We start from the raw sequence: 26,011 nt of genomic DNA on the forward strand, positions 1-26,011 counted from the left end.
AATCAACAATAGAAATAATACCGGCTTGGAACAGTAGCCTAGTGAAGGAAGTTTATATGTATTGTGCCGATAATCTTGGACACTTCAAAAACCTATGCACACACAATTACCGCACCTGAGTCAATTGTCAACGTACATAGACAAGGTAATGATACGTTAATAATGTTAATTGGGTTGATTAAATTTCTCCTCTACTCAACCCTCAATTCTGCCTCGTTCAGTACAGACATCTATTATACCTCCAACAATGTCGATAGTTCCATTCGTTCTGTTTCCGTCTTCCTCCTCAAGGGTGATAAGTTACTAAATCTTGACTTAGACGATTCATTTACACAAAACTTTAGTAATTTCCCCTAATTGTAAAACAGTTACTGTTGGTGAATTGTAGGCCTGCTCAAACTACCTAAGTACGCTAAAACCTCTCATTAAGTTTTATGAAAATATTGAACGATTATATTTTATACAGCTACAATTAGGTTCAATCAAATTACTTGTCGAATTTCTAATACGAGATTTGCTCAGTTTTATACACAAATTATATTGTACTGTTCAATCGATTTAGTGTGACTTTTCTCATTTCAATGTGGACATAATTTATACCGTCCTTAAATTCAATGACCCTTCCATTGATGGTCTGCGTGGTCAAAAACTCTGCAAACTGTATACTTATTTATAACTTTATTATAAACGTTTAAGAATGGCAAAAGTAGTTTCTCGTGAATTAAAAAGAATAAAAACTAACTTGAACCTAAAGAGAAAATGATAAAGTTATTTCTTATTAGGTAAATAATGGACAAATTGGTTTACAGGATGTTACAAATGACCACTTTCACAATCTAAAAATTGAGCCAACAAATCAATTTAACAATCTAACATAAACTAACAGTTTAAAACATTAAATGAAAGTATTAACGAATTATCCTGAAAGTGTGTGTAAACCACGTTAGTGGTAGTTCAATAACAAGAACTACAAGTAGAATATACAGATTCATAGAACAAACCAATGTAATTTGTGTATATTAATTACCTTCTGCAAAACTCAGACTAAAATCTATCTCTAATCAAATAATGAGAGGTATGAAAACGTACCCCATTTAACGGTAAGTGAATTGGAGATACATTAAATACCTTAAAACGATATAGATTTGGATGGAAAAATTTGTTTTGCAAATAACTACTAGTATTTTTATTTATTGGCTATGATCTAGTGTTAGTGAACTAAATTAATTCTAATAATTTTATCTTGCTATACAGATACTCCTTTGAAAAAGGAGTATTTTTGAGAAAACATTATGTGAGAAAGTGTCATTCCAAAAATTCCATGCTTTCGAAATATTAGTTTAGTTAAGGAAGAGATTTTTTTTATGTACAGATCATCCCGTTACGATTTATTAACCACCAAAACTTTGCTTTTTTTTAAGTTCCACTTTGTGAGACCTTTCCACAACACCACATTAGCTGCACCTGTTAAGTCAATTTACTGAGACAGTCCTGGAGCATTTTCTTCTTTTTGAAAGATTGAAACATAAAACAAGCATTTCAAACAAAAAAGTGCAATAATTATATGTAGAGTTTTTATGTTAATTTATAGAATGAACTGTTAGAGCGGTGCTGATTTTAAATGTTACTTGCACCTAATACCGGAGACAGCAGCCAAATGTGGTAAGAAAGGCTCTGATCCTTTGCGTGGTGGATTGTATCGAGACTCTCCCTTAGCCTTCTCCCAGACTGTAAAGTAGGCCTACCTGCTTAACTACTTCGTCTAGAAATGGCGTGAAGGGTAACATAATTTACCAATTTGAATTTATATTTTAATACATATGTTAGTTTTCTTTCCATTCTTTGTACTTTTTATTTTTACTCCGTTTTTACGTAGAATATTGTAGAGAGAGGCTGTAATAAAACAAAATAGTATTGTCGTAACCTTTTCTTTGCAATTTATCTCTGAAAAGATATTTTACTTAAAATATTCATCCTTTTCTAATTAATTGGAATAATCTACAGCGTGACCAATGCAGGTTATTTATGCGTTATATATTTTTATTCCATCACCCTCACTTAACTTACATCTAAAAATTCTAAATAACAAAACTTTATTATATACTTCACAATAATTTACATTTTGTTTTCAATATGCATTTTTATACTTACAGCTCACTGAATAAGGTTATTAGTTTGCTAATATACCATTCTAATCCTAATAGTTAGAACTTGACTCCAAAAACTCTCTTAGAAGCAGTCGGCAAGAAATACGCTAGAGCAAATTTTGCTGGACTATGCTATTTATATATTAAAATATATAAGAATTTAAACGAACCGAATGTCACATATAATGAATATTCCCATGACATATCGTGAATTCAATTTATTAATTTATTTACTTTGCGAATCGATTTTAATAATATTGCGACTAATTTATATGAAACCGCATTTCTAATAACAAGTTGAGCAAGAATACATTGAAACAAATTCATTGTATATTTGCTCCGTAGAACAACATAGTATATTTAGAAACCTTTTCCATTTATCCTGTACCGTATGGACGAAACCCATGGGGTTGGATACCGCTGAGGTCTTAGTAATAAATACTGGATTTGTAAAGTTTATTTATATGTTTAATGGTGGCAAATAAACATAAAAACACCATTCTAGATGTTAAAAATAAAATAACATATTTCCACGTTGCTGCCAAATAGAGTGATAATGAACTAAATGATTCATTGTTCATTATTATATTAAATGGTTTATTATTCAAAACTTTAAAATTGGCTTCCCTTCCCGGCACGATGTGGACTCACAAGCGCGGACGTCAGCATCTTGGCTCGACATTGTCCCTGCAGTCGGAAAAAGTGAAGATTATTAAACTACAAGTCTAAAAGAACTCGAAGTTGTAATCAGAGACTCGAAGTTGAAATTAGAGACTCGGTTGAACTCGCCTACAACAAAATCACGACGTATTAGCCATGTATCGAGACAATTTAAGATTCATGACAACGTGGTCTCGTCAGAAGGACATCACCACACTATTATCCATATTAATCTTCTAAATAAAACAGCAACAAAAGTAAGTTACTGTACTATTTATAACTTTACTTTTAAACATGCCAAATTAGATGTCTCGCTTGAAAGGGCTAATTTATAATACGAAAATATAAATTTTACCTACGGACATGGCACACGATATGTTGCTTGGCAGCAGGAATGGCAAGCTGCAAAGTTAACGAGAGACAAAGTTAAAACGCGTGCCAATTAGGTTATTAATCCACCAAGAATTTAGTTCCAACAACTTCGGATGTAACTTATATTAACCACTAATGAGTAACAGGGTTGGGAAAATATGTATTTTACACAATACAACTAAATAACGGTACAATCCTACCGTAACGTGGTGGTGGAGTGGCAGAGAGGGCTTAATAGCCCTAACTCCGCCTCTTTAATAAAGGCATTTTTCATTCATATTCATTCATTCAATCCTAAAACCACCTTTTGCCACTCTTCATGTTTAACTCTAGTTATTTAACAATATTCTAACAATATTACAGATTTAATGTTACAATCTACTTTTACTACTCCCTAATTAGGATTCAATTTCCTAATTATTTGCAAACCTACATGACAAAAACCCATACTACAAATCAAACTAATAGAAATTAATTCTTTTGAAATAGTTATCAATAATCCCAACATTTTTACTGGGATTGCCAAACAGCGCACTTATTCTCCGGATTCATAGCATCCCCAGAGCCACACTGGAACACCTTATTAAACTCCGGGAAGTTCTTCATGACTCCGTTAACTCTAAACTCTGCCGGCGAATGTGGGTCTGTAGTGATAAGCATTCTGAGAGCCTCAGGGCGATACCGCTTGCACCATAGGTAGGCAGTACTGATCATAAACAGCTGATCGTTGCTGTATTGTTCCAAGTTTGGCAACCCTGGTTCCGGTTCCATCAGCTGATCTGCCATCCGATGGTATGCAAGATAGGCCAACTTGAATCCACCGTTGTCTGCCACGTTTTCTCCCTGTGTGTTGATGCCGTTCAGCTGCAACATATGGAGATTAGTATAAGTCACAGCTAAAAATCGGTACCTACATAATCAATCAGATATTATTTCTGTTAATAATTTATACCTTAAAGCAAGCTTAAGTCGATGTTGAAATTATCTCGTTACGTTAGAAGTACCCACGACTGTTCTCGTTAACTAAAACAGTTTTTGCATTTATTAACTTTATTTCACATAAGATTTTTGTAAAATTTAAGTTTCATGAATTCTTACAGGACAAAGTTTACTGCTTAATACCTTAGTTGATTTCCCATAAACCCTAGAAATATTTGATATTACATCATTTAGCTTATTAAAGTGTAAGTATGACCTAATATGTTGATAGATATTGTAAAATATACACGTCAGACAGTTGTACTCTCTGACTACAAATTCCTCTTTTTTTAAACTCACCTGTCCAAAAACAAAACAAATATGGCAAGTGACTAACCTTTCCATATCACCTTTAAAAATGCATGTATGAGTTTTGCCTTTATTTGACTATATAAAGTATTACTATTTACTGTTTAGATAGCACCATTAATGTCCTTGACTCGCCAGCTTTTTTCATGCAAAGTTTCAAAATGTTATCTTAATTCTAAATAGGCTACATAATGAGTAATTTGACAAGCATTGACATTTTGCACTACTCTGAACGTAATTTGGAGTTTCATGCCTGCAACAAGATGGCGGACATGGCTTCAACTGCTGTAATGCCAGTTATAGAGGCTTCATTTCAAACACTTTAACTAGCTTTTGTCATTTAATTATGAGAGACAAAATACTTTTGAATATTTTATTGATAAAGTAGAACAGAGTTCGAGGGTTTTTCTTGATAATCATTAAAAATACCGGAAGTGAAACATTTTATAATTTAAATTTCTTAACATATAGATTCGCAAAAGACATAAAATGACGTTTAAATTAAAAAATTGCTTAAATATTTGATAAAAATGTTATTTAAATCGAGAAAATTATTTATTTTATTATTAATGTACTTTGTAAAATTGTCACTTCTACATACTGCCAAGATGTTAAGTGGTCGTTATGCGTGTGACATCTAAAAAAATACTTCGCCCCCACCCTAATTGAATTAGAGAAAAATATTTAATTAATGTACTACTGTCGTATATAGGAGATTACAAGTTCAAACACCTACTTCATTAATCAAAGTTAATTATTGATACTTTACATTTAGAGGTAATCATTTAGCAAAACATGCTGACCAAAACACCTTTTGTGGTACCTAAAAGTACAAATATCTCAAGAAAGAATAAAGGAATTTATAGGGAGGAATAAAGGAAGACGAATTGTCACATTGAGCCGGTTCAATACCTATATCTCCCCGGCTCATGTGTGTTTTATATAGTGTATGTGTGTGTGGTTTATTGGCTGCAGAGCCCACTGACCTTTTGAAGGCGTTTGGCCTTTCCGGTAGAGTGGTAGAGACTCCGAGCCGTGGTGTACAAGTTAGGAGTAGCTCCAGTTTAATATTTTGTTTCATTAAGTGTTTGTTAGTTTTGCTGAGCTGTTCTCCTTCTGACATGTGCGGCTAAGTTTACGGCCCCTCACTGATGAGGTCCAGGAGATGAGTTGATTTTCTGCTGTCATCTCTCCATCATGCGTGGTCGCAGAGAACCTTCGCTTTTGCGCTCTGCTGAAGGACGGCCACCATGATGGACAACTCAACATCTGTGATACCCTGCCCATATTCTTTATTTATTTGTTATTGTTATTGTTGCCATTTATATAGTTTATATTTTGTTATTTAATTTTAAGTTAGTTTTAGATATTATTTAGTTATTTCTTGGATTTCATTAGGAGCCCGCCCTTAGCCGAAGGATACCGGGTGGAATTGGCATTTCTTGTTTCAAATTATGGCGTTTCTAATTTTTGTATGCAGGTGCACCTGACGAGGATTGTTTGAGGTATACTACTGCAGGCACTTTTTTATTTTTTTTTTATTTTTTTTTATTTATAGTATATATATATATATATACATATATTTATATTGACTGGATAGGCCTATGCTGTGTCTTAGTAAATGAACCTGAGTATACTGACCACGGTGTTCTTTTTTACCTAGTTTTGTTTTGATCCGGCATCCCGTTCGCCACCATGGGCGCGCGCTTCCCTGATGGTTTGCTGTGGGTGTGCGAGCGGCGATGTACGGTTTCAACATCGTCTTCGATGTAAAAAACATATAAATCGTGTATCTAAATACCACCTTTACGCTTAAAAAGTATCCTATTTGAATATGGTGGATCCAAGATGACTGCAAAAAACGTGGACTTAATCGAAATGAAGTACTTATTAATCAACAATGATCAACGGTCTGACCAGTGTCTACATCAAATTTAAGGCAGTGCAGAATTTCAAACTAATCCTGAATATAATATGTTATAAAACCAGAACCAATCGCAGCGGTTTCAGTAGTTTACTTACGTTCAATTGAGTCTGACTGTCTTTGTAGCTGGCGTATTGGTCTATTATACACATCTTCTTCTTATTGAAATTATCTTTACTTTCCTTCCCCCACCATTCGTTAAGGTCACCCTTGTAATCAAACTGGCTGCCCTGCAATAAAGAGACCATACTGTAAACTTCATAATCCTTGCATTTATAATTCATGACGCTACGACGTATATATTTTCTACAGGCAACTTCCGAAATACACCAATCTTCAAAAATAATCTTCACACTGTTGTATTGAGAAATTGATCTCATCACAGGACTTAATGAAGATTATTATCGAAATTATGGATATTTATACCTTATATTACTTTCAGTGATTCAATAAAATATAATACCACAATATGTATTATTTCCGATTAGCACGGACAACTTTGCACTACAACGAAAAACTAATATAAAACTGTACCAAACGTAGTCTAATCTTACTTCCAATAAAATCCCTAACTTACAACTCGTACATTATAATCAAAGCTGATTATGATTTAGGCCACTTGGAAGATTTAAAAAAGTTGAAGTAATGGGTTTTATGAAAAATATTTTTAATTAATCGGGTTGGTAGTTAGCTTTCATTATTTATCAAACTCATTTTATTTGACTTATTCTTTTTCTTAGGCCTTCACTTTATTTATTACTTTTCGTTTATGTCTTGATATTTAAATAAAAAAACTATGTTTTTTATTATTGCTTCATTTTATTTTCTATTTCACACATGATTCATTTACTTTGTTTTAGAAAAAGTGCAATCATGAGGACTTCCTGCCTGTATTAATATGTCAGTTCAGTATATACTTTCTTACCGTGTTACATTTTAACCTTACAAAAACAAGATAACTTAACTGCAAGATCCACGTTATGTGGTCACAAAATTGAGAATAAATAGACAAAGAAAGACCTAAATTCCGTGTGAAAACTTTACAAAAAAATATTTGGCACCCATTTGAATTAAATTAGAGCAAAAAAAATAATTGAATTAGTATAAAAAAACAGTTGCATATTTACTCTACAGTACTAAATGAAAGTTATCGTGTTTAATTTGTGACGTGTAGCCTTAAATCTTATATTTTAACCTATTTACAAAATGTGATTAAATTGGTTATATCTAACACTCTTCATTTATATGTTCAATGTGATATGTAAATTATGGGGAAATTACACGTATAAAAAACATATCATGAACAAGAATAAACATATTTAATGAAATTACTTACAAATTATGAATACTTTGTATACTTACAGGGATCAATAATGTCAACTAGCATTGTTGGTTGTATGTGGATACAAAACTTGAATCATATACTTCATTAACACTCTGCCAATTAAAAGTAGCCTTCGAACTGGTAACATTTTTTGAAACGTTAAAATACCGAAACGAAACTGTATTTGAGCTATCTGTGAAAAATTGTAGATATAAAAGATAGCTCAAATATATTAAATCACACAAGTTTTGTTTAGTAGTTAAGACCTATATTTAGAGTCAGAAGGACAAAAATGGGGTTTCTTGCAACAAAATCTAAATTTATTTTTTGACAAAACAACCTTCACTCTTTGGACTACACCTTCATCAGTGATCGGCCGTGCACTCAACGAACGATCAGAGCTGCTATACCCTATTTATTACTAAATATTTATCAAAAAAAGGCCTAAATACACAGTTTGTTCCACAATCTGACATTTACCTGATCATCAAAGCCATGCGTAAACTCGTGACCGATAGCAAACCCTATCGTAGCGTAGTTTACATACTGAGGAACCCGAGCGCTGAAGAACGGCTGCTGGAGAATTCCAGCTGGAAATTCTGGAACAAGCATATATCGGCTTTATTATTGCTGCCATTAATTTCGCCTCTGCACCTAATGTACGAATCCAGAGATTATTCTTACAGTTAATTACTGAAGTAATTCACACACAATGAACACAGCATATGTTTGTTGTATCAATATCCTTGACTAAACTTTTTGCCCATCCTCAAAAAGGAAGGTTTTTATTTGTATTACTCGTAGTTAAGAAGTAAAGAATAGTAACAGTAATCACACCGTGTATACCTCATTCTGAAGACTTTGATTTAAGAATGAAAACTGAGAACATACATACACATATATATATATATATATATATATATATATATATTTCTTGTGTGCGTGTGTATGTTACTGAACTCCTCCTAAACGGATGGACCGATTTTAATGAAACTTTTTGTGTGTCTTCAGTTGGATCCGAAAATGGTTTAGATTCATAATTCGGTCCAATTTTAATAGTTTATTTAATTAATTATTTAGTAATAAATTATTGTTGTTGATGATGAAGTGTTTTACATTGGATCCGCCAGACTGCGCCACGACATGTAATACAAAGTAAACTGTTTAACAACTAATACTTTCAGCTGAAGTTCATCAAAGAGGCAGAAACATTTGTTTACATTGAAAATTTAGAAAAATTGTTATTGTAAAGTGCTTGATTAGTAGTGTAATACAGATTGCAAAGATGAAGTTTCACCAATTGTTCTATGTAAACATTATAATATTACAACACAGCCATAATGTTTTTCTATTTTAATTCCAGGTTGTCTTAACAGTCGACAGTAGTTGGTGCTGCTATCAAATTTGAGTGTTGTTTTGTAACATCGTGTAGTTATTCTGCTATGTGCTAATTTTAATAATACATTAATAGAGATTGAAGATGTTTAAAGTGCATAAAAAACTATAGTTATTTATTGAAGTTATTGAACTCATTTTGCAAATTTAATTAAATGAGTGTATTACTGTAATTGTAAATAAATAATTTTATAACAGGTGTTTTTTTCAATTTACAACTTAATTTATAGTAATGCCATTGAATGTACAATAATTTATGTTAATCCCTCAGGAGTATACACGAATTAGATTATAGTTATTTAAAGGCTGAAGTATAATTAGCGGCCACCATCACAATTGAATTATTGATATTTTTGATTAGTCTATCTAAACTACCGAATTATATTTTACTTAATTAAAATTACAGTATAGGTTCGGAACTGGCCAACAGAATTTCATTTATCTAAATTTTTAAATAAGTATTCCCTATAGGGCTGAAGTATAATAAGTGGCCACAATCACAATTGAATTATAAATATTTCTGAATAGCCTATCTAAACTACTAAAATGACAATCCGAATTAGATTATAGTTATTTAAAGGCTGAAGTATAACAAGCCGCCACCATCACAATCAAATTATTGATATTTCTTACTAGCCAACAGAATTTAATTTAAAACCAATTCCTACACTATTAAAAATGGTTATTCACTCACATGATTTGTATACTACTGAATTTGAACTTATGTAACCAAACTGTTAACAATAGTTATTCACACACAGAAACACAACCTTTTGATTTGTATGCTACTTAGGTTTTGCGACCTATATACTCACTTTGTTCAATAAATTTTCAAAATGAGTTCAATAACTTCAATAAATAACTATAGTTTAAATGTACTTCAAACATCTTCAATCTCTATTAATGTAATATTACAATTAGCACTCACACAATAATTACACGATGTTACAAAATAACACACATATTTTATAGCAGCACAAACTGTCGGTAAAATCAGGAATTAAAATGAAAACATTCGAAACTTTGATCGTAGCGGATTCTGCTGGATCTAATGTAAAACATTCCAAGATGGTCCACCCATTTGGGAGGAGTTCAGCTCCATTCACACGCACACAAGAAATATACATATAAAGATCATGAAATTCGGTAGTTTAGATAGGCTAATTAGAAATATCAATAATTTGATTGTGGTGGTGGCCGCTTATTATACTTCAGCTTTTAAATAAGTTTAATCTAATTCGGTTCATCATTTTAGTAATTTAGATAGGCTATTCAGAAATATCAATAATTTGAATGTGATGGTGGCCACTTATTTATACTTCAGCCCTGTAGGGAATACTTATGTAGTATTTTAGATAAATTAAATTCTGTTGGCCAGTTCCGATACTGTACTGTAATTCTAAATAACTATAATGGAATTCGGTAGTTTAGATAGACTAATCAGAAATATCAATAGTTCAATTGTGATGGTGGCCGCTTATTATACTTCAGCCTTTCCATAATTACCATCTAATTCGGATAGTAGTTTAGATAGGCTATTCAGAAATATCAATAATTCGATTGTGATGGAGGCCACTTATTATACTTCAGCCCTATCGGAAAACCATCTAATTTGTTTGTGTATACTCCTGAAGGATTAAAAAAAATTTTTACATTCAATGGCATTACGATAAATTAAGTTGTAAATTGAATAAATATACCTGTTATAAAATAGTTAGTTCCAACTTTTTTACCTTCAGATTAAATAAGTTTTCATTTACAACATCCTCTACATTTCACATCACTCATGTTATACTCACACACTATCGGTTGGTCGAAGTGTGATCAAATGTACATGTAATGAAGTTAGATATTGTAATAACTTTTTAATTGACATTTTTATCAAAACATCCCAGATTGTTACAGATTAATCAAAGTTTAAAATTTTCGAATTAAAGACGTGTGTCTGTTGGGTCTGCTAGTATATATATATATATATATATATATATATATATATATATATATATATATATATAAACATACACACACACACACACACACACATATATATATATATATATATAATACATTACTCTTAGTTATTTTTATTATTCGTAGTTAAGAAGTAACCCATAGTAACAGTAATCACCCCGTGTGTACCTCATTCTGAAGACCTTGATTAAAGAATGGAAACTGAGAAAAATATATACAATATATTCTCGCTTTGTCAAAATAGTGTTTCCTGTGAGTGCTCATGATAAGCTTTTAATCGCGCTTCGCTTTCCTCTTGTGGTTACTTTTGTAAAGCACATTTTACTTTCAACAAAGCATAAACGTTTATTCTGTTATCTATTATTTGCAAGTTTCTCTTCGCGTTCTACCCATTTTAAACAGAATAGTATACCAGTAAAATAATAAATAACAATCACCCAGTGGTTACATAAGATTTTGTTCTCATAAGCAAGAATATAATGGTGTTTAAAGTTGTTGATCACAACTCCGACGCGTAACTACTCAGACAGCCGTAGACAACGTCATTTCCAAACATCGCGTGCCCATGGTTAACACAGCAATCTCAGGCCACTATGGCCAAGAGGTTATGATTAGTGGAAAGAGAATTGAAATTGAGTCCAAAATACTAAAACAGTAAGAGACCTAAGGCCTGAAAACATCGCTCTTCTAAACACTTTCCTCTTCAAAGAAAAATGGAATTTTCTAAATTTACCTCGATCCGTAGCAAAGCAATTTAAAACATTTTACAATTTCCTGATTTTCACCTAAATATATGCTGTCCCACAAAAACCATCAGAGTTTGTCCTAAAAGGGCAAACAAGTGCATCACTATAGGTCTATTGATTTCGATAAAGAAAACTCAAATATTTCTAGGAAATTAAAAAAATACCTCTAACAAAAATTCAAATTCTCACAATCTTTTTTCTTAAGAAACCTTCAAAAAACTTCGGCTGTTTACTCTGCCAAGTCCTTATTTCTGAAACAACTCTTTAATGTTTTCTACATGTACCATGACTATTGGCCAAGACATTTATTCGTACGAGACAAGAGGCAGAGGAAGCTACCGAACTGGTAACCACAGGACGGTAGTTTATGAATATCTGCTCTGACAGACAGGTGTTCACTTAATCAACATGCTGCCCAATGGAATAAAGAATGGCGTAGCACCCAATATACTAAAACTCCATTGAAACGCTTTTTAACGTCACAAGCATTTCATAATTTTACCGAGTTTTTGGCATTTGACTGGGAGATCACCTAATCAGAAGATTAACTTCGAGGTTGTAGGTGTAAAATGGATGAAGGATTTTCATGAACACATGCAACATGAATGTTTAGATTGATCCTGATGTGATGAGACTGTACATAATGTTAGCTCTGAATCCTAATTATAATCCTAATTAACGCGACCGCGAGCGCGCGCGCAATCAACTGACCTGATTGTAGTTCTATTTTAAATGGACATTCTTAGGGTCCCGGTTAACATATAGGCTTATCCTTATTTAAAATATCCCTCCCGGCTGCTCCCCACTGGTCTCTGAAGTTGCGAAAAATCCCATTTTGGTCTCTTCAGAAAAAATGGTATTACTTGGAAGAGTCTGTTAAATTTAATCTATTGTTCTGTGTACTCATTGTTTATGACAGCACAGCTATATTTTTTATTAATTTACCCATCGCGTGTGAAGCCGTTGGTAACTGTTAATAAAACCACTGCAGTGATGTAAAGTTTATTTTGAACATGTTATTAAAATACAGAATATTTATTTACCAATGTATTTCTTGCTGATATTTCTTCAATTTTTGAGGCCAATAGTGTGTAACTCGAGTAATGTATTCCTTCTGTTGTTTAATAACATTTCACTGGATACGATGTTGAAGCAAAATTTCAGTTCGATAGAGTAATGCAAAGTGCTTTATTTTAATTCATGTATTTTAATGTCATGACGATAAACACAAAACGAGAGTTTGCAAGCTTATAGTAAGAATTTAAAAATACAGGGCATTACAAAAAGGAATTTTTAATAATCTCAACTATATACAAGGTTAGACTTTTGGAAAACTCCCTAAAAATAATTCAACATAATATTTCACTCATCAGTGTAAATTATTATTGTGTCATGTCAGCACTGGTTCCTTTTCCTGAAAGAGATAATCAGAAATTCAACATAAAAGACTGAAATATAGTTCATATTTTTTATAAAATCTAGTTTGTGAAAATATTAAACATCATTTTTTTGTTCTGTATATCAAATCTTGTTTTTATTTCGATACCCTACTAAAATATCATATACGTGTTCTCATTTTGGCAAAAAATAATTTACAAGGCTGCAGTATAATAAGAGGCCACCACCACAATAGGATAATAATTATAATTATCTAAACTATATAAACAAAAATATTGACACAAATTACGTTATATATAAACTATCTATTTTGACTATCTACAAAATGTAACAAACAAAACAATTAAAAAATTTAGATACTTTTTATTGTTTTTAAGGATATACTATGATTCATTGTAGTGGTGGCCTGTTATAATACTGCATCCATTAACAGGTTTTAATGAAATAACCAGCGTATTATACTAGTGAGATTCAAGGCTGCCTATGGATTAAACTACCCCAACTGTAAAAGTTAATAAATTTAACGAACATTACAGAATTATTTTTGAGATATAGGCTACGCATGAAACGCCTAGAACGTATAATTTTGTAAATTTAATGAATATATCGATAATTAGTTTGTTATAGATAGATAATTTGGTTAAGTTATAGTTAAGAAAATAATGGAAGTAGATACGAAAGAACTTTGATGTGTCTATTGACAGTTCTAAAGCTAAGTTATTTAGCGTGAAGCATCGATGCATTTGTCTGTAAGAATATCATCATAGTCATGGATGAATACTGTCTACTTACGCATTGAGTTCTCCGTAGGGCTATAGAAGGCGTCTACCGTAGTGACAGTACCATGCGACCTCCAGTCTGTCCTGTTTACCTCCTCTCGAAGTTGGCGGAATTTGTAGTCGTTGGCCCAACGAGACAGCTCGATCAACGCTTCGAAGTACTGGTCATTGTCAATGTCCAGCTGGGAAACAAAACTCTTAGAGCACAGTTGACAAAACATCACATTTCCAATCCGTACTCCGATTTTTACATCTTTAAAGAGTTAAAAGTTGCATTTTCTATTGTGTGAGAAATGGGAAAATCCAGATAATTATATAAAAAAGAATTATTCGTTCAATAATTTTATTGTTTAATATATATGTATATATATAAAACAATATACAAATAATATATATTGGTGTGTGTATATATATATATATATATATATATATATAAAAGAAATCATAATAGCATGTCGTTATATAACGTATTATAACTGTAAAACTTTTTGGAAATGATAAACAGTGTTAAAAATTACTTGTCGTTGATGACTGTCTGTGCCGCTTACGGTTTCACTATAATACTTATTTATTAGAGAAATCCACTTTTCATAAGAGTCGTTTTATACTCGATAATTGTAACTTCTCACAAATATCTTCTGGTGAAATTTAACGTTATTGTGTGTTATAATTCGCACACTAAAATTTTAAGCAATGTTTGTATCTTATAGTACCGACAGCTTAACTTTTTGAGAGCCATTATCACGTCGCAAGGTAGTTAAATTCTAGTTGGTAAAAAAGCTCCGATGATGTTGTTATTCAACTCACTTTGACTTTTTAAATTGTAAACTACGTAAAAATAGTGTCCCAGTTTGTTATGTACGCGTATTATATTATGAATTAGATTATATTCCATTCAAAATACCTTTAAAATCTTACACTCAAATGTTCAGTTATGGGTCAGACGCTGAGGAGTGCAGACCGATTTTCCTGGCGCTCCCGCTCTCCTTTGTGCAACGAATCATAGGCTATATTCTACGTGTTTAAATGATTTAGAACCTTATTATCTGCATTATTGTTACCCTTATATTATCAGCAACAGACTATTCTTTAATTTAGTGACCGTGTGTATTTATAAAATAATACTCAGGTTGAAAAATAGCTACCGATCAAGCTAGGCATAAAACATGTTGATTGGACTGCAAGAAACTATGACTTATATCATGTGTTAGTTTATATAAAGAAGATGTTGGCTATATAACTAATGAGAAGCAAATTTGGCGCTTCTTGTCAATCTTGTGGTGTGATTAGAAGGAAGAGTACGACTTGTGAGTCACCTTGTGGACCGGAGTCTGATATAGAACAGCTTTATCTGACGTGCTAAAAAAGCCCAATGAAGATTCCGATGTCCGTAAGCGAATTAAATTTGAAATTAACAAATCGTTTGAGCTTGTTACTGAACAACATTATGAGCAAAACAACGTAATCAAAAGTAAAAGTGCAAAGTTAACTGAGTACATTCAACTTCTTGAAGATTTAAGGATGACAAATATCCAGCTTCAAAGGAAAGTTACTAATTTTGAGCTCAGGATTGAGGACAGTAACCAATATATGCGCAGCAACACACTCGAGATTCAGGGGATTCCTGAAAGCAAAAACGAAGACGTGTACAAAGTTGTGAAGAAGGTTGGCGTTCCTCTCGATATAAACAATTCCAGAGAAGCTATCGATGTCTGCCGTTGGTTACGCTTCGACCACTGCTACTCCCGTCTACGTGAACGAGAGTCTCAGTCCTACCAAGAGGAAACTACTGGCTGCTGCTCGATCAGTGAAACAGAAAAAGAATTATTCATATTTATGGGTAAGAAACGGCAAAAATACTCCTGAGGAAGGCTCAGGTTCGTATGTTCGAAATGTAAAAACTTTATAGCTGTAGATGTTACTTAGAAAAGCATAAAGTAAGGAAACATAAACAGAGATATGGACAGAAAATTAAAATTAACTTTTCTCAGACATTTATTTATAGGGACCTTTATTGCCATTTTTGTTAGTGTGTTTAACTATTTGCCGAAGTTTTGCTCCCTATTTTAGGATCACATTATATGTTCTAAAGGGTTAAAGTAAGTAAAGTGATAGAGATCTAGATATGTGTAATCACTTAGCGCTACCTATGGAGGGCACACTCAAACTAACAGTGGTACAATGGAAAATACGGGTTGTCTAGAGTAGTCTCTACCATCAAACTATGCTACTTATTATCTGTCTAATGCTTACCCCTTTATAGTATTCTTCAATTTTGTTCATATCATTTAGCTCATCAGGATAACCAATATGTTGAACAACTTGAGAGGCCTTGTACACCGCTCGTTTTCTGCAAATTTGTAAATCATCTTGTGAATTGTGCATTAGTGGTTCAGATTTAATTAATCTGTATTAAAGCACTAAAATACTAACTCACCAACAAATTCCATTGAATTAAAGAAAAATTAAGAAAAATCCATTGGCATTACTTATAATCCCATAACATTTATAAGATATCGTTGTTGGTTTTTGAATTGTTATGTTATTGCAAGTAAGACAGCACATCTCATCAGCGTAATGCTTGTACAGAACATAGTAACTAAAGAGCAACGGGCCTGTGATAGTGCCTCATGGATCACCTCTAAAAATATATGCTTTATTAAGTCTTTGGGCAAATATTGCATTATATATATATATATATATATATATATATATATATATATATATATATATATAAAGTACATACATAAAGCTATATATTGCTTGATTTTTTCTAATCTTTCTCTTAAATGTTACGGGTGATCTCTTCAATATTAAAAGTATAATACGTTGGTCATATTTGAGGATACCATCTCGAAAGCCTTATCCAGCTAATTACTTACTTGGTTTCTTCATCCATCCAGTCCAGTTCTTGAATATTACGGATGATTTCTTTCCGTATCATATTAGTCATATTCAGAGCTGCCTTTTTGGAGGACTCATCAAAGTATCTCTCGACGTAAAGTGAAGAAAGAGCCAGTGAAAGTCTAAAAAGAATAAAACCGCTGAGATAACAACAATTTATTTATTTAAGGATTTATTGGTTGACCATCTTGAATGATCCAACATCAATCTCAAAAACACCTATTTGGGAAGCCCATTATATATTTTACGATAGGTAATACAGATCTACATTATGCTATTCCTTGAGCATCAGTTTGTAAAACGATGATTTCAGGTCAATTCGATTAGAATGTTTCAAACATTTAAGGTTATCTTACATACTGACCTTGAAGCGACTCCGATACACTCCTTCCACCGTGGCTTTCGCGCAGCTATTCCTTCAGTCGCTCGGCTATATTCCATATTCCTATTCCTCATCTTGGTGGTCAGATTGTCCGTCATACTACTAGCTGCTTGCCACATCATGTAGTTGGCAATCACTCTGGCCAAAGTAACAAATATTATATAATTAGGATTAGAATAATTATTATAAAACTTATTTGGTAAGAAATCACTAACCAGGAATTTTTATTAATTCGAATATTTTATATATATATATATATATATATATATATATATATATATATATATATATATATATGTAAATTAAATTTGTATAAGGGGAAATAGCCTAATTTAATATAATTTCAATTAACATTGAATCGCAAAAAGTACTTGTTCCGTCGAGACTCAAACCCGGATTTCTCACTTGCCGGGTGAATGTGCTACCATTACACCACAGAGCCCTTACTTTTTCGATTCAATTATTTTGTATTTGGCTTTTTTCTCTCACATATGTGTTTAATAACCAAACTAACATATGATCGGAAAGCCAAATATACATTGTTTATATAATTTTTTTTTATTTATTTCAATTTGTAGTTAATAATTTCCTACGGAATAATAGTTGCATAATAATTATTCTAATACTTTCAAATTTATGCTTAAAATAACCCTCACATTAATTCTTACAAATTCGTACAATTAACAGTTTTATTTTTATTGAAAAAATGTGTTTTTCATCGATTTTGAATCTTAATCGCATAAATTATTTATATTTCAAAAAAATACTTCACATAGATTGAGAATAAAGCCTTCTAAACGCATTCTATATATTAACTAAAAACTCCAAATAAAAACAACAATAAATACACTACATACTGTATTTGACAAAGACCTTGACCTTGAATATTCCAAAGTAAGACGTAGAATTATTTACCAAAATAAATTAGTTCAATCAGGTAAATTATTTATTCTCACTTTACATAATATTTCGCCACTGCTTATTTTGTACATTATAGGTGTGTAATACTATAGTAAAGAAGTTTATAAACACAGATAACGCGTTGAAACAAAATATAATATTTTGCTAGTATTACACTACACAAATACTCAACTAACCAAAGTTCGGCGATTACTTTCTTTGTCAGGTTTGTCCAAAACGTACTGCAGAGGCTAATATTTTCTTAACGATTACAATAACGCAATAAAACTTTATACATCATAACTACACTTAAAATCTACTTTTTAAAGTAACTATCAGTTTTGAGACACTGCTATTTTATTTTCAAAACTTACATTTAACAATATATTAAATTATCCAATATACTTCCTTTACTTTGCAACTTTATTTTTTTAAGATAAAAATAGTCAGAAACTGCAGAGAATTGAACATCGGTTAACCCGAAAACGCCTTTTCGATCGATAAAACCAAGATGGTTCCAGAACACACCTCGTACAAACACGTATTAAAACTTACTCATCAGAGTACTTCTGTAGGAACACCTCAAGATTCTTGAGGAACTCCACTTCATTGACGATAATCAGCTCGTTTTTTCTGAGCTGCACAGACGCTGGCATCATACTTTCCAGAAGTGCTGTCCAGTTTACCCAGCCAAACTCTGTCATCAGATCTTCCAGCCCGTAGGGGTTGTACATGCGTTCAAAGTCCCGCCTTTGTTCTTGAGGTACTGTTATCTAGGAAATATAGTACTATTAAGTGCGATTGTTTCAGTTGTGCTTCATTTAATTAGATTACTGAATTTGGGGGTATTTTCGTAAAATAACTAGAAGTTAAGGATTATCGATTTTACGAATATTCTCAATTAATTATGATTTGCTTTTCCGGACATGTGCCATCGTTCAGTGAAACAAGAAATCAGTAACACTACGTTTCGAGATCTGCAATCTGATCTCTTCTTTAGGTGAATAACTAACCTAATACATAATTACAAACTAGGTTAAAATAGGTTTTCTTCACAATCCTTCCAACGTCAAAAATAACCTTCAAACAAAGAATTATAACTCATTCAAACCTTAAAAATTTGAGGAAACCTTTCTTTAAATCTACCTATGTTATTATTACCACCGAGTGTGATCACCATATAAACTGTCCACCACATATCAACTCATCCTTTGGCGATTCATTTTATACTAAAAGTTATTGTCAATTGTGCACTCCGTATTATAGATTTGTTTTAGGCATTACTTTATGTTCTCAGAAATACTATCATTAATGGATGTATAACGTATTAACACGAATAAATAATATGCATTTTAATAAATTTCCTTGTGAAATTGATATCTAGTGAGGACTATAAATGTAAAACGACAGGGAAACCTATTTACTGTGTGTCACATTAATATTCGGACATAATTATAAGCAGTCGTAACTTTGCCTATCTATCCCACAATATTACAGGCAACCGCTACTACTACGATAACGATAACTACAACGTTACTTTTCATCGATAAGTTGGAAAAGAAATTTTTTAATAGACTGAAGCAATTCTCTATATGCAATTTATACATGGAATGTTTCTTCCTGCCTGTCTGTCTGTCTGTGTGACAGCACGGCTACAGCCAAACGCATGGACCGGCTGTTTTTTGGTGTTACTTGTATTATCCATATATCAATATATGTATGTATGCATACGATTTATGTGCAAGTTTTCCAGCAGATTATCTTATATATGTCTAGGTAGCATTTACAAAATATTCTAATGAAGAAAAATAGTCGCAGACAACTACTACTTAAATAGTATAATTACCTAACGCTACTGCACTAGTTCTTAGACCAGTAAGTATAAATTAATAGGACTTAAAAAGTTTCAATCACTGATTTTGATCATATCCATTTTTAATAAAGTATGACAGAAAGATTTAAAATGTTTACTTTACAATACTCTTAAAGTTTTATCTTCTACAATAATTTAACCATAAAAACTTAGGTTTTTCAAAAATTTATTTTGGGACTAGTTAACAATAATCAAACAAAAGTTCAATTAGCATACCACTATGACCATAGGAACTAGCCCCTAAAATTACCGACAGTAAATCTGTAAACCCTAATATCATATATAAATTCCCTATCATTTGCTTGTGATAAATTTTTTTTTAATGCACGCCTTTTCATGTGGGCTCAATTATTTATAGCCTATTGGTTCTCTGACGTCAACATTACATCCTTATTTATGACAATATTTTCCATCCATTTATTTATCTCCAGTTAAATATTGAATTTCCTATTCAGCCTCTGTATGTACTAGTCTAACATTGGTGAGTGCTTTGATGTAAAATGACACTGTTTAACTTACCTTTGCTAGCTCTATCTCGAACATCAAACTCTCGTTGAGTTTCACTTGTGCCAGTCGTCTATCTGCCCCGTACATCTCCGCTATGTCCACCATGTAACTGTAGTAGGCCTGGACTATGGGGTCGCTCAGTCCCTTGACTAGAAACTCCCGTGACAGTCCCAAGCCAGCCTGGTCAATCTGTATAAATATACCGGCATTAAAAAAGTGGTCATTACAATTCATTTCAAATAACTTTTATCTTATTATTTCAGCAATTCCAATTAGCTATGTACTTTCAAACGAGCTCAATAATTTGAAGTTCGACATTGATACCAGTCCAGGATTACAGATGATTACCACAATGGTATGTCTCGAAAAATTAAACACAACGTTTCAAAAAGAAAGATTTGCTCTCTTCTTCGGCTATTAAACACTAACTAAATGATTAATCAGACATTTAGGGGTTTGAACCCTGTTACAACTTGGCATCGAACTTTTGTTTTTTTTAATTATTTGTTTGAATTTAGTTTCTGGTAAATGATACTTTGCAATTTTATTTATGGTAGTGGAATTGGTTTAAGCATACTCATTTTATTGTTTTCGAAAGTCTAATCTTTACTAACCTTATACTTTACGATTTCAAAGTTTAAGATGAGAGCATTTTTCGTGTGTCTAACAATCTAGTTGTATTTTATATAAAATAAAATTATCTGTCATCTTTATTTTCACTAAGGAATATTTGGTATCCACTCACGTTTCATATTTTTATTAGTTAGCATGAGACTTTATGTTTTTAAGAGACTTCAATGTTATGTCCAAGACTTTACTCTATAAAAATCATACGAAAACCATTGAAAATACTAAAGTTATTACCACTTTAAAAATTTGGACTGTAAAATATCACTTTAAATTTCAACTCATCTGCATCTGATAGTTCGAGCTAATCAAAGCTAAAGGTTTTAAATGGAAAATAACACACCACGTGATGCTTTATTTTCAAAAATTCAAAAATACTACAGCCGTTTCTATTAGTTATTTTACCCTTGAAACTCTAGGACATTATATTCCTTTCTGTACGTCATGTAAAATTAATAACAAAAGAAGGATAAGCTCGTCTTTCCTTCTCATGTATTATCATCATTAGCTATCGCAATACACACAAAAACACACCTTGATGACACGTTTGCTGGTATTCTTGTCATCAATGGATACGAATATCTGGAAGAGACTTCCGCCACCGATAGACAGGTTTCTCAGTCGTATTTCAGTGTCCAGGAAGCTCCAGCCAAACTCGCTCCAGTTTCCCAGCACCGGCCAGCCTCCAGCAGTTGACAGCCTGGAGACCGCTGGACTTACTCCTCTGGCATCTATCTTGTCTAATCACGGAGAATTGTTCATTATTTGGTGTTATTTATTCCAGTATTCCAGTCTACAAGATTATTATATTTTAATAAACATATTTATATCAGTATTTTTTCATAAAAATATTTCATTATAGCTGCAAATGTAGATCAACAAAGAGTCATACACGCTTGTCAATAAATTCGTCTCAATTTAGTGTACATTTACCTTCATCTAAACAGAGATAAAACAAATGTTTCATTGTCTGGTATGGGTGAGGTTCATTAGGTCTTGACTCTTCGAAAACTATAGCCTTCAACTGATCTTCCAGTATATCATTAACTTGGCTAAACGAAGAGTTTTCTGTCTGAAATCATATTTTAATCATTATATCAAAAGTATTAAGTAATAGGTATCAAATGTCTAATTTATAGGTTTTGATATCCGAGCCATCAGATGTATATTATCTGAAAAACAACTCAAATATTATAGGTGCTGGAAACGCGCAAATTTAGCGTTGATTGTAACTTTCAAGCGTTATCGTAACAGATAGATATATGACAATGATATAAATCTAATGTGATGAAGGAAGTCTTGTTAAATTCGTAGATTAAACTTATCATTCAAAGGACGTAAACAATCATTTACACCTTGTGTTACTCGTACTTTATGACATTTCCAAGATAATTGCGAGAGCCTTCCTTATTTTAAAATATGAAACCTCAGCTCGTGTTTACAGTCGTGGCAGGGCGATTAATAATCTTATGCGCTTTTCTACAAACTAAATATGATATGAAATAATTTAAATCCAACTAATCCTAGGCCTTTTTTGGTTGATTAATTGATCACTTTTCCGTTGGACAAATGAGATAATCTATAATCTGTTGTATAGCATAAATTAACCAAAACCGACATAATATTTGTCAAAACAGCATATATTTTTATAAAAAAATACTATATGTTTCATTACTAAGATTAAAGTCAATGATTTAATAGGTGAAATTTCTCCAGAGGGTGTTTTTCGAACCACCACTAATATTTGAGTAGGACTACTTACGGGGTCGCTCAGCGGCCGAACATCCAACGAGCAGCCCCGCAAGTCTTTTTTTTTCCTCTTTATTAAGCCTCAGCTTTAAGCTATGACGGCTTCATTGAACACTGGTTATCATGTTTATTCCTGATTGGACCTCCCCGGGATTTGAACCCGTGATCTCTCAGTTAGAGAGCCGAGATCATATCCATTAGTCTACGGAGGAGGACAGCCCCGCACGTCGTTGCTTGACTCACTTATCTACTGTAATTCTACGCGATAGTCGCCGTACGAACTTAACAAGGCCATGGTCACCTTATCGGTGGACCATGACAAAATTCAACTGGACGAAAGTAGTATGAGTTGAATAAGTACATTTTTTATATTAAAGTTTAAAATGATTGATGTGTATAATTTATTTAAATTTAATCAAAATAATAGCCATACGTAGGTTTTAGCTTAACAGTTTATAACAAAAATAGTTAACAATAATTCAATAAAATACATATAAAACTGTGTATTAAATCTTTTTAACATTAGCTTACAAACTGGACGTACCTTATCATCTCGTAGTTCTGCAGATTCCAAGAATTTCCCGCAAGCAAATTTGTAGAAGTCATCGCAGGGCCTAACAGACGGATCCATGTAGTTCAGGATTCTATCGGCTGGCAAAAAGCAATGAAAAGCTTGTTATAATAATTGTATTGTATATATTTATAAATTATATACAGTAGATACATAAATGTTACAATTTAGATTAACCAAATAAACTTGTTTTTGCAAACCTTACTTAAAAACCTGTACGAATGATAATTTTTTGTTTATGCTATGTTATTTTATCATAATATATGGTTTCTGTCCTAAGTAGAATTGTGTCACTATTTAATCTTTACATAGTGTAAATTTTTCCAGCTTTTCTTTGCAAACCAAGTTCATGAGCATGGAGAGAGCTATGATAGAATAAAAGCATATGTCCTCATGATGTAGTTTTAGTGTTAAATATTATTACACTATACCAATAACTTAAAGCTCCTTTGTGTTTTATGTCTACTGTTCATGGCAAACTGAACATCAAAAAGCCCTCCTTGTTGAATACCCAACAGGTCCTTCTTAAAATCATGTCGAGTCCTGTGATAACTCTTGACATAAAGGTTCTATGGAAACTTTATAAATTTTATAAATAGGTTCTTCTTGGTCTAAGAAAGAAATCGGTATTGGTGTTTTTACAGTTAAGTGTATAGGAATAAATTCATCAATATTTTACGTATTTCTTGTTTCGATTCATACACATATTTCAGAATAAATATTTTACTCATTTTCATTCTTAACATGTCCTTTTAAAGTACCCTTATACTTACACAGATATATTCATATTCATTTTATTTATATTCAAAAGCATACAAATACAGAACAAATGGGTCGATAATTGGTTACCTGTATATATTTTATTTGTACTTAAAAGTGTGTGTGTGTGTGTGTGTGTGTGTGTGTTTTGTGAAATGGTAAATTTACGATCAATTGGTTGCTAATATATGCTTCGTAAATATAGGCTCAATAATTCTTAATTAGTGGTTCCTTAAACAGCACAGTTTTAACTTTTGATACAGCAGATAAAGATTGACTTACCAGTTTTCTTACAGTCATCTGTTTTGCATACCGGTCGGATTGTTTTACCTGAAAAAATATGGTGGTTACTCTGGCTAGTTCTGTACTCTCTCTGATTTAATCATCAGTATCTTTATCAATTAAATATTTTACATAGTAACCTAATGTACTTAAATGAATCAACAACCGTTACTCGCAATTGCTAAAACATTCAGTCACTAAAAAAAAATCACTGTCTAAAAATGTAAATAATTGATTTTTAGAATATATATATATTATTGTGTATTAATAAATAGTTTTATGTATACATTATAAGTAAAACACGTACAATAAGAATATGTAATGATTTACTTACATGAACCAAAGGTAAATAATATAGCGAGGAAAGTCCAACCATTGGGTGACATGTTGCCAGTGTACAAAGACAACTATTGTTGTATGTATCAGTCAGCTACCATTCTCTCTGACACATCACTGAAGGACTATTAAGTTATGGGCATTGGTTATTTATAACCAATGTTGAAATTGCAAGTAAAATTGTTTATTATTAAACAGATATTGCACATCAGCTCTTGATTGTGTAAAGTTTTGATTTATTTATTGTACATTTATTTAACGTTCTTCAATAAAATGCCACAATTTACTGATTACATTTACAGCCACTCTCTCCGTGAAATTGAAAGACTATTTTTAGCACTTCTTTGACTTTTAGTCACAACTGCAATTTTCCACTTACTCGGAACAACGAACTAACTCGTATTCAAAAAGAAAAAAAACAACGTAGCAATGGGGAGTTAGATAACTATTTACGAAAATTATGAGTTAAAAATAACTTGAAAATAAAACCAAAATTTATATTCAAAAGAAATTCGCTTCGACGTTTGTGATAAGAGTAGTTTTGCAATAGTAAAAATATAATTATTAGTTATTAGTAAAAATATATTATTATAGTTATAATAATTCCATAAATTTTATTTTGTTGCATAATACGTAATTGTACTAATTTAGACCATTGGTGTTATATAAATTATTGGATTACACACAAGTTAAACTCATTAACATCATTTGTTGGAGCAATATTCGTGTACATCTGAATGAAGCTAAAGTGGAGTAGGTCAGGATGAGTTCAGTATTAGAGTAGTTTTGTCCTTATTACCACCAAACTTACACTGGTCCAGAGGGAACATTGCCCATAAAAATATATTAGGTTAAGACAAGCAAAGGAATTCAATTAAAGGCTACAAAGTTATTTAATTTAAATATTATTGAAATAATACTTCATTCAAATCAATAAAATTAAAGCGTTAACGGAAGTTTTAAAGAATATCTCCAGGTCTAAAAGAGTTGATTTTATACAGTACGTATTAGATGAACTTACTATGAAAACGAGAATTAAAGAAACTAGCTGAGTAAATAAACAATCCTATTAGGTAATATTAGGCTTCTACACTAAGCCTAAACTAGAAGCATCTCTT

General features: G+C 32.0%; 1 protein-coding gene across 1 annotated transcript; it reads right to left on the reverse strand.

The window, feature by feature from the left end:
* Nucleotides 1-1,912: 1,912 nt before the first annotated feature.
* On the reverse strand, nt 1,913-25,035 carry LOC124354293 (neprilysin-2-like). Its single transcript, XM_046804632.1, has 14 exons — nt 24,892-25,035; nt 24,558-24,605; nt 23,490-23,596; nt 22,130-22,268; nt 21,731-21,936; nt 20,582-20,758; nt 18,745-18,962; nt 17,272-17,427; nt 16,886-17,029; nt 16,257-16,353; nt 14,017-14,185; nt 8,195-8,313; nt 6,489-6,620; nt 1,913-4,043 (listed from the first exon to the last, which is right to left on the reverse strand). Exons 1-14 carry the CDS (start codon nt 24,941-24,943, stop codon nt 3,690-3,692), a joined length of 2,118 nt encoding a protein of 705 aa, XP_046660588.1. The 5' UTR covers nt 24,944-25,035; the 3' UTR covers nt 1,913-3,689.
* Between the last annotated feature and the right edge of the window lie 976 nt (nt 25,036-26,011).

The sequence above is a fragment of the Homalodisca vitripennis genome, chromosome 2 (assembly GCF_021130785.1).
Source record: "Homalodisca vitripennis isolate AUS2020 chromosome 2, UT_GWSS_2.1, whole genome shotgun sequence".
Taxonomy (NCBI): domain Eukaryota; kingdom Metazoa; phylum Arthropoda; class Insecta; order Hemiptera; family Cicadellidae; genus Homalodisca; species Homalodisca vitripennis.

Bases quoted from the DNA above. Each gene is read 5' to 3' on its own strand.
- LOC124354293 (XM_046804632.1), bottom strand. From the start codon at position 24,943: ATGTCACCCAATGGTTGGACTTTCCTCGCTATATTATTTACCTTTGGT. The intron at 18,963-20,581 runs GTAAGTTAAACA...TATATTTCCTAG, and splicing joins TCGAGATAGAGCTAGCAAAG to ATAACAGTACCTCAAGAACA. The intron at 16,354-16,885 runs GTAAGTAATTAG...ACAAATTTGCAG, and splicing joins TGGATGGATGAAGAAACCAA to AAAACGAGCGGTGTACAAGG.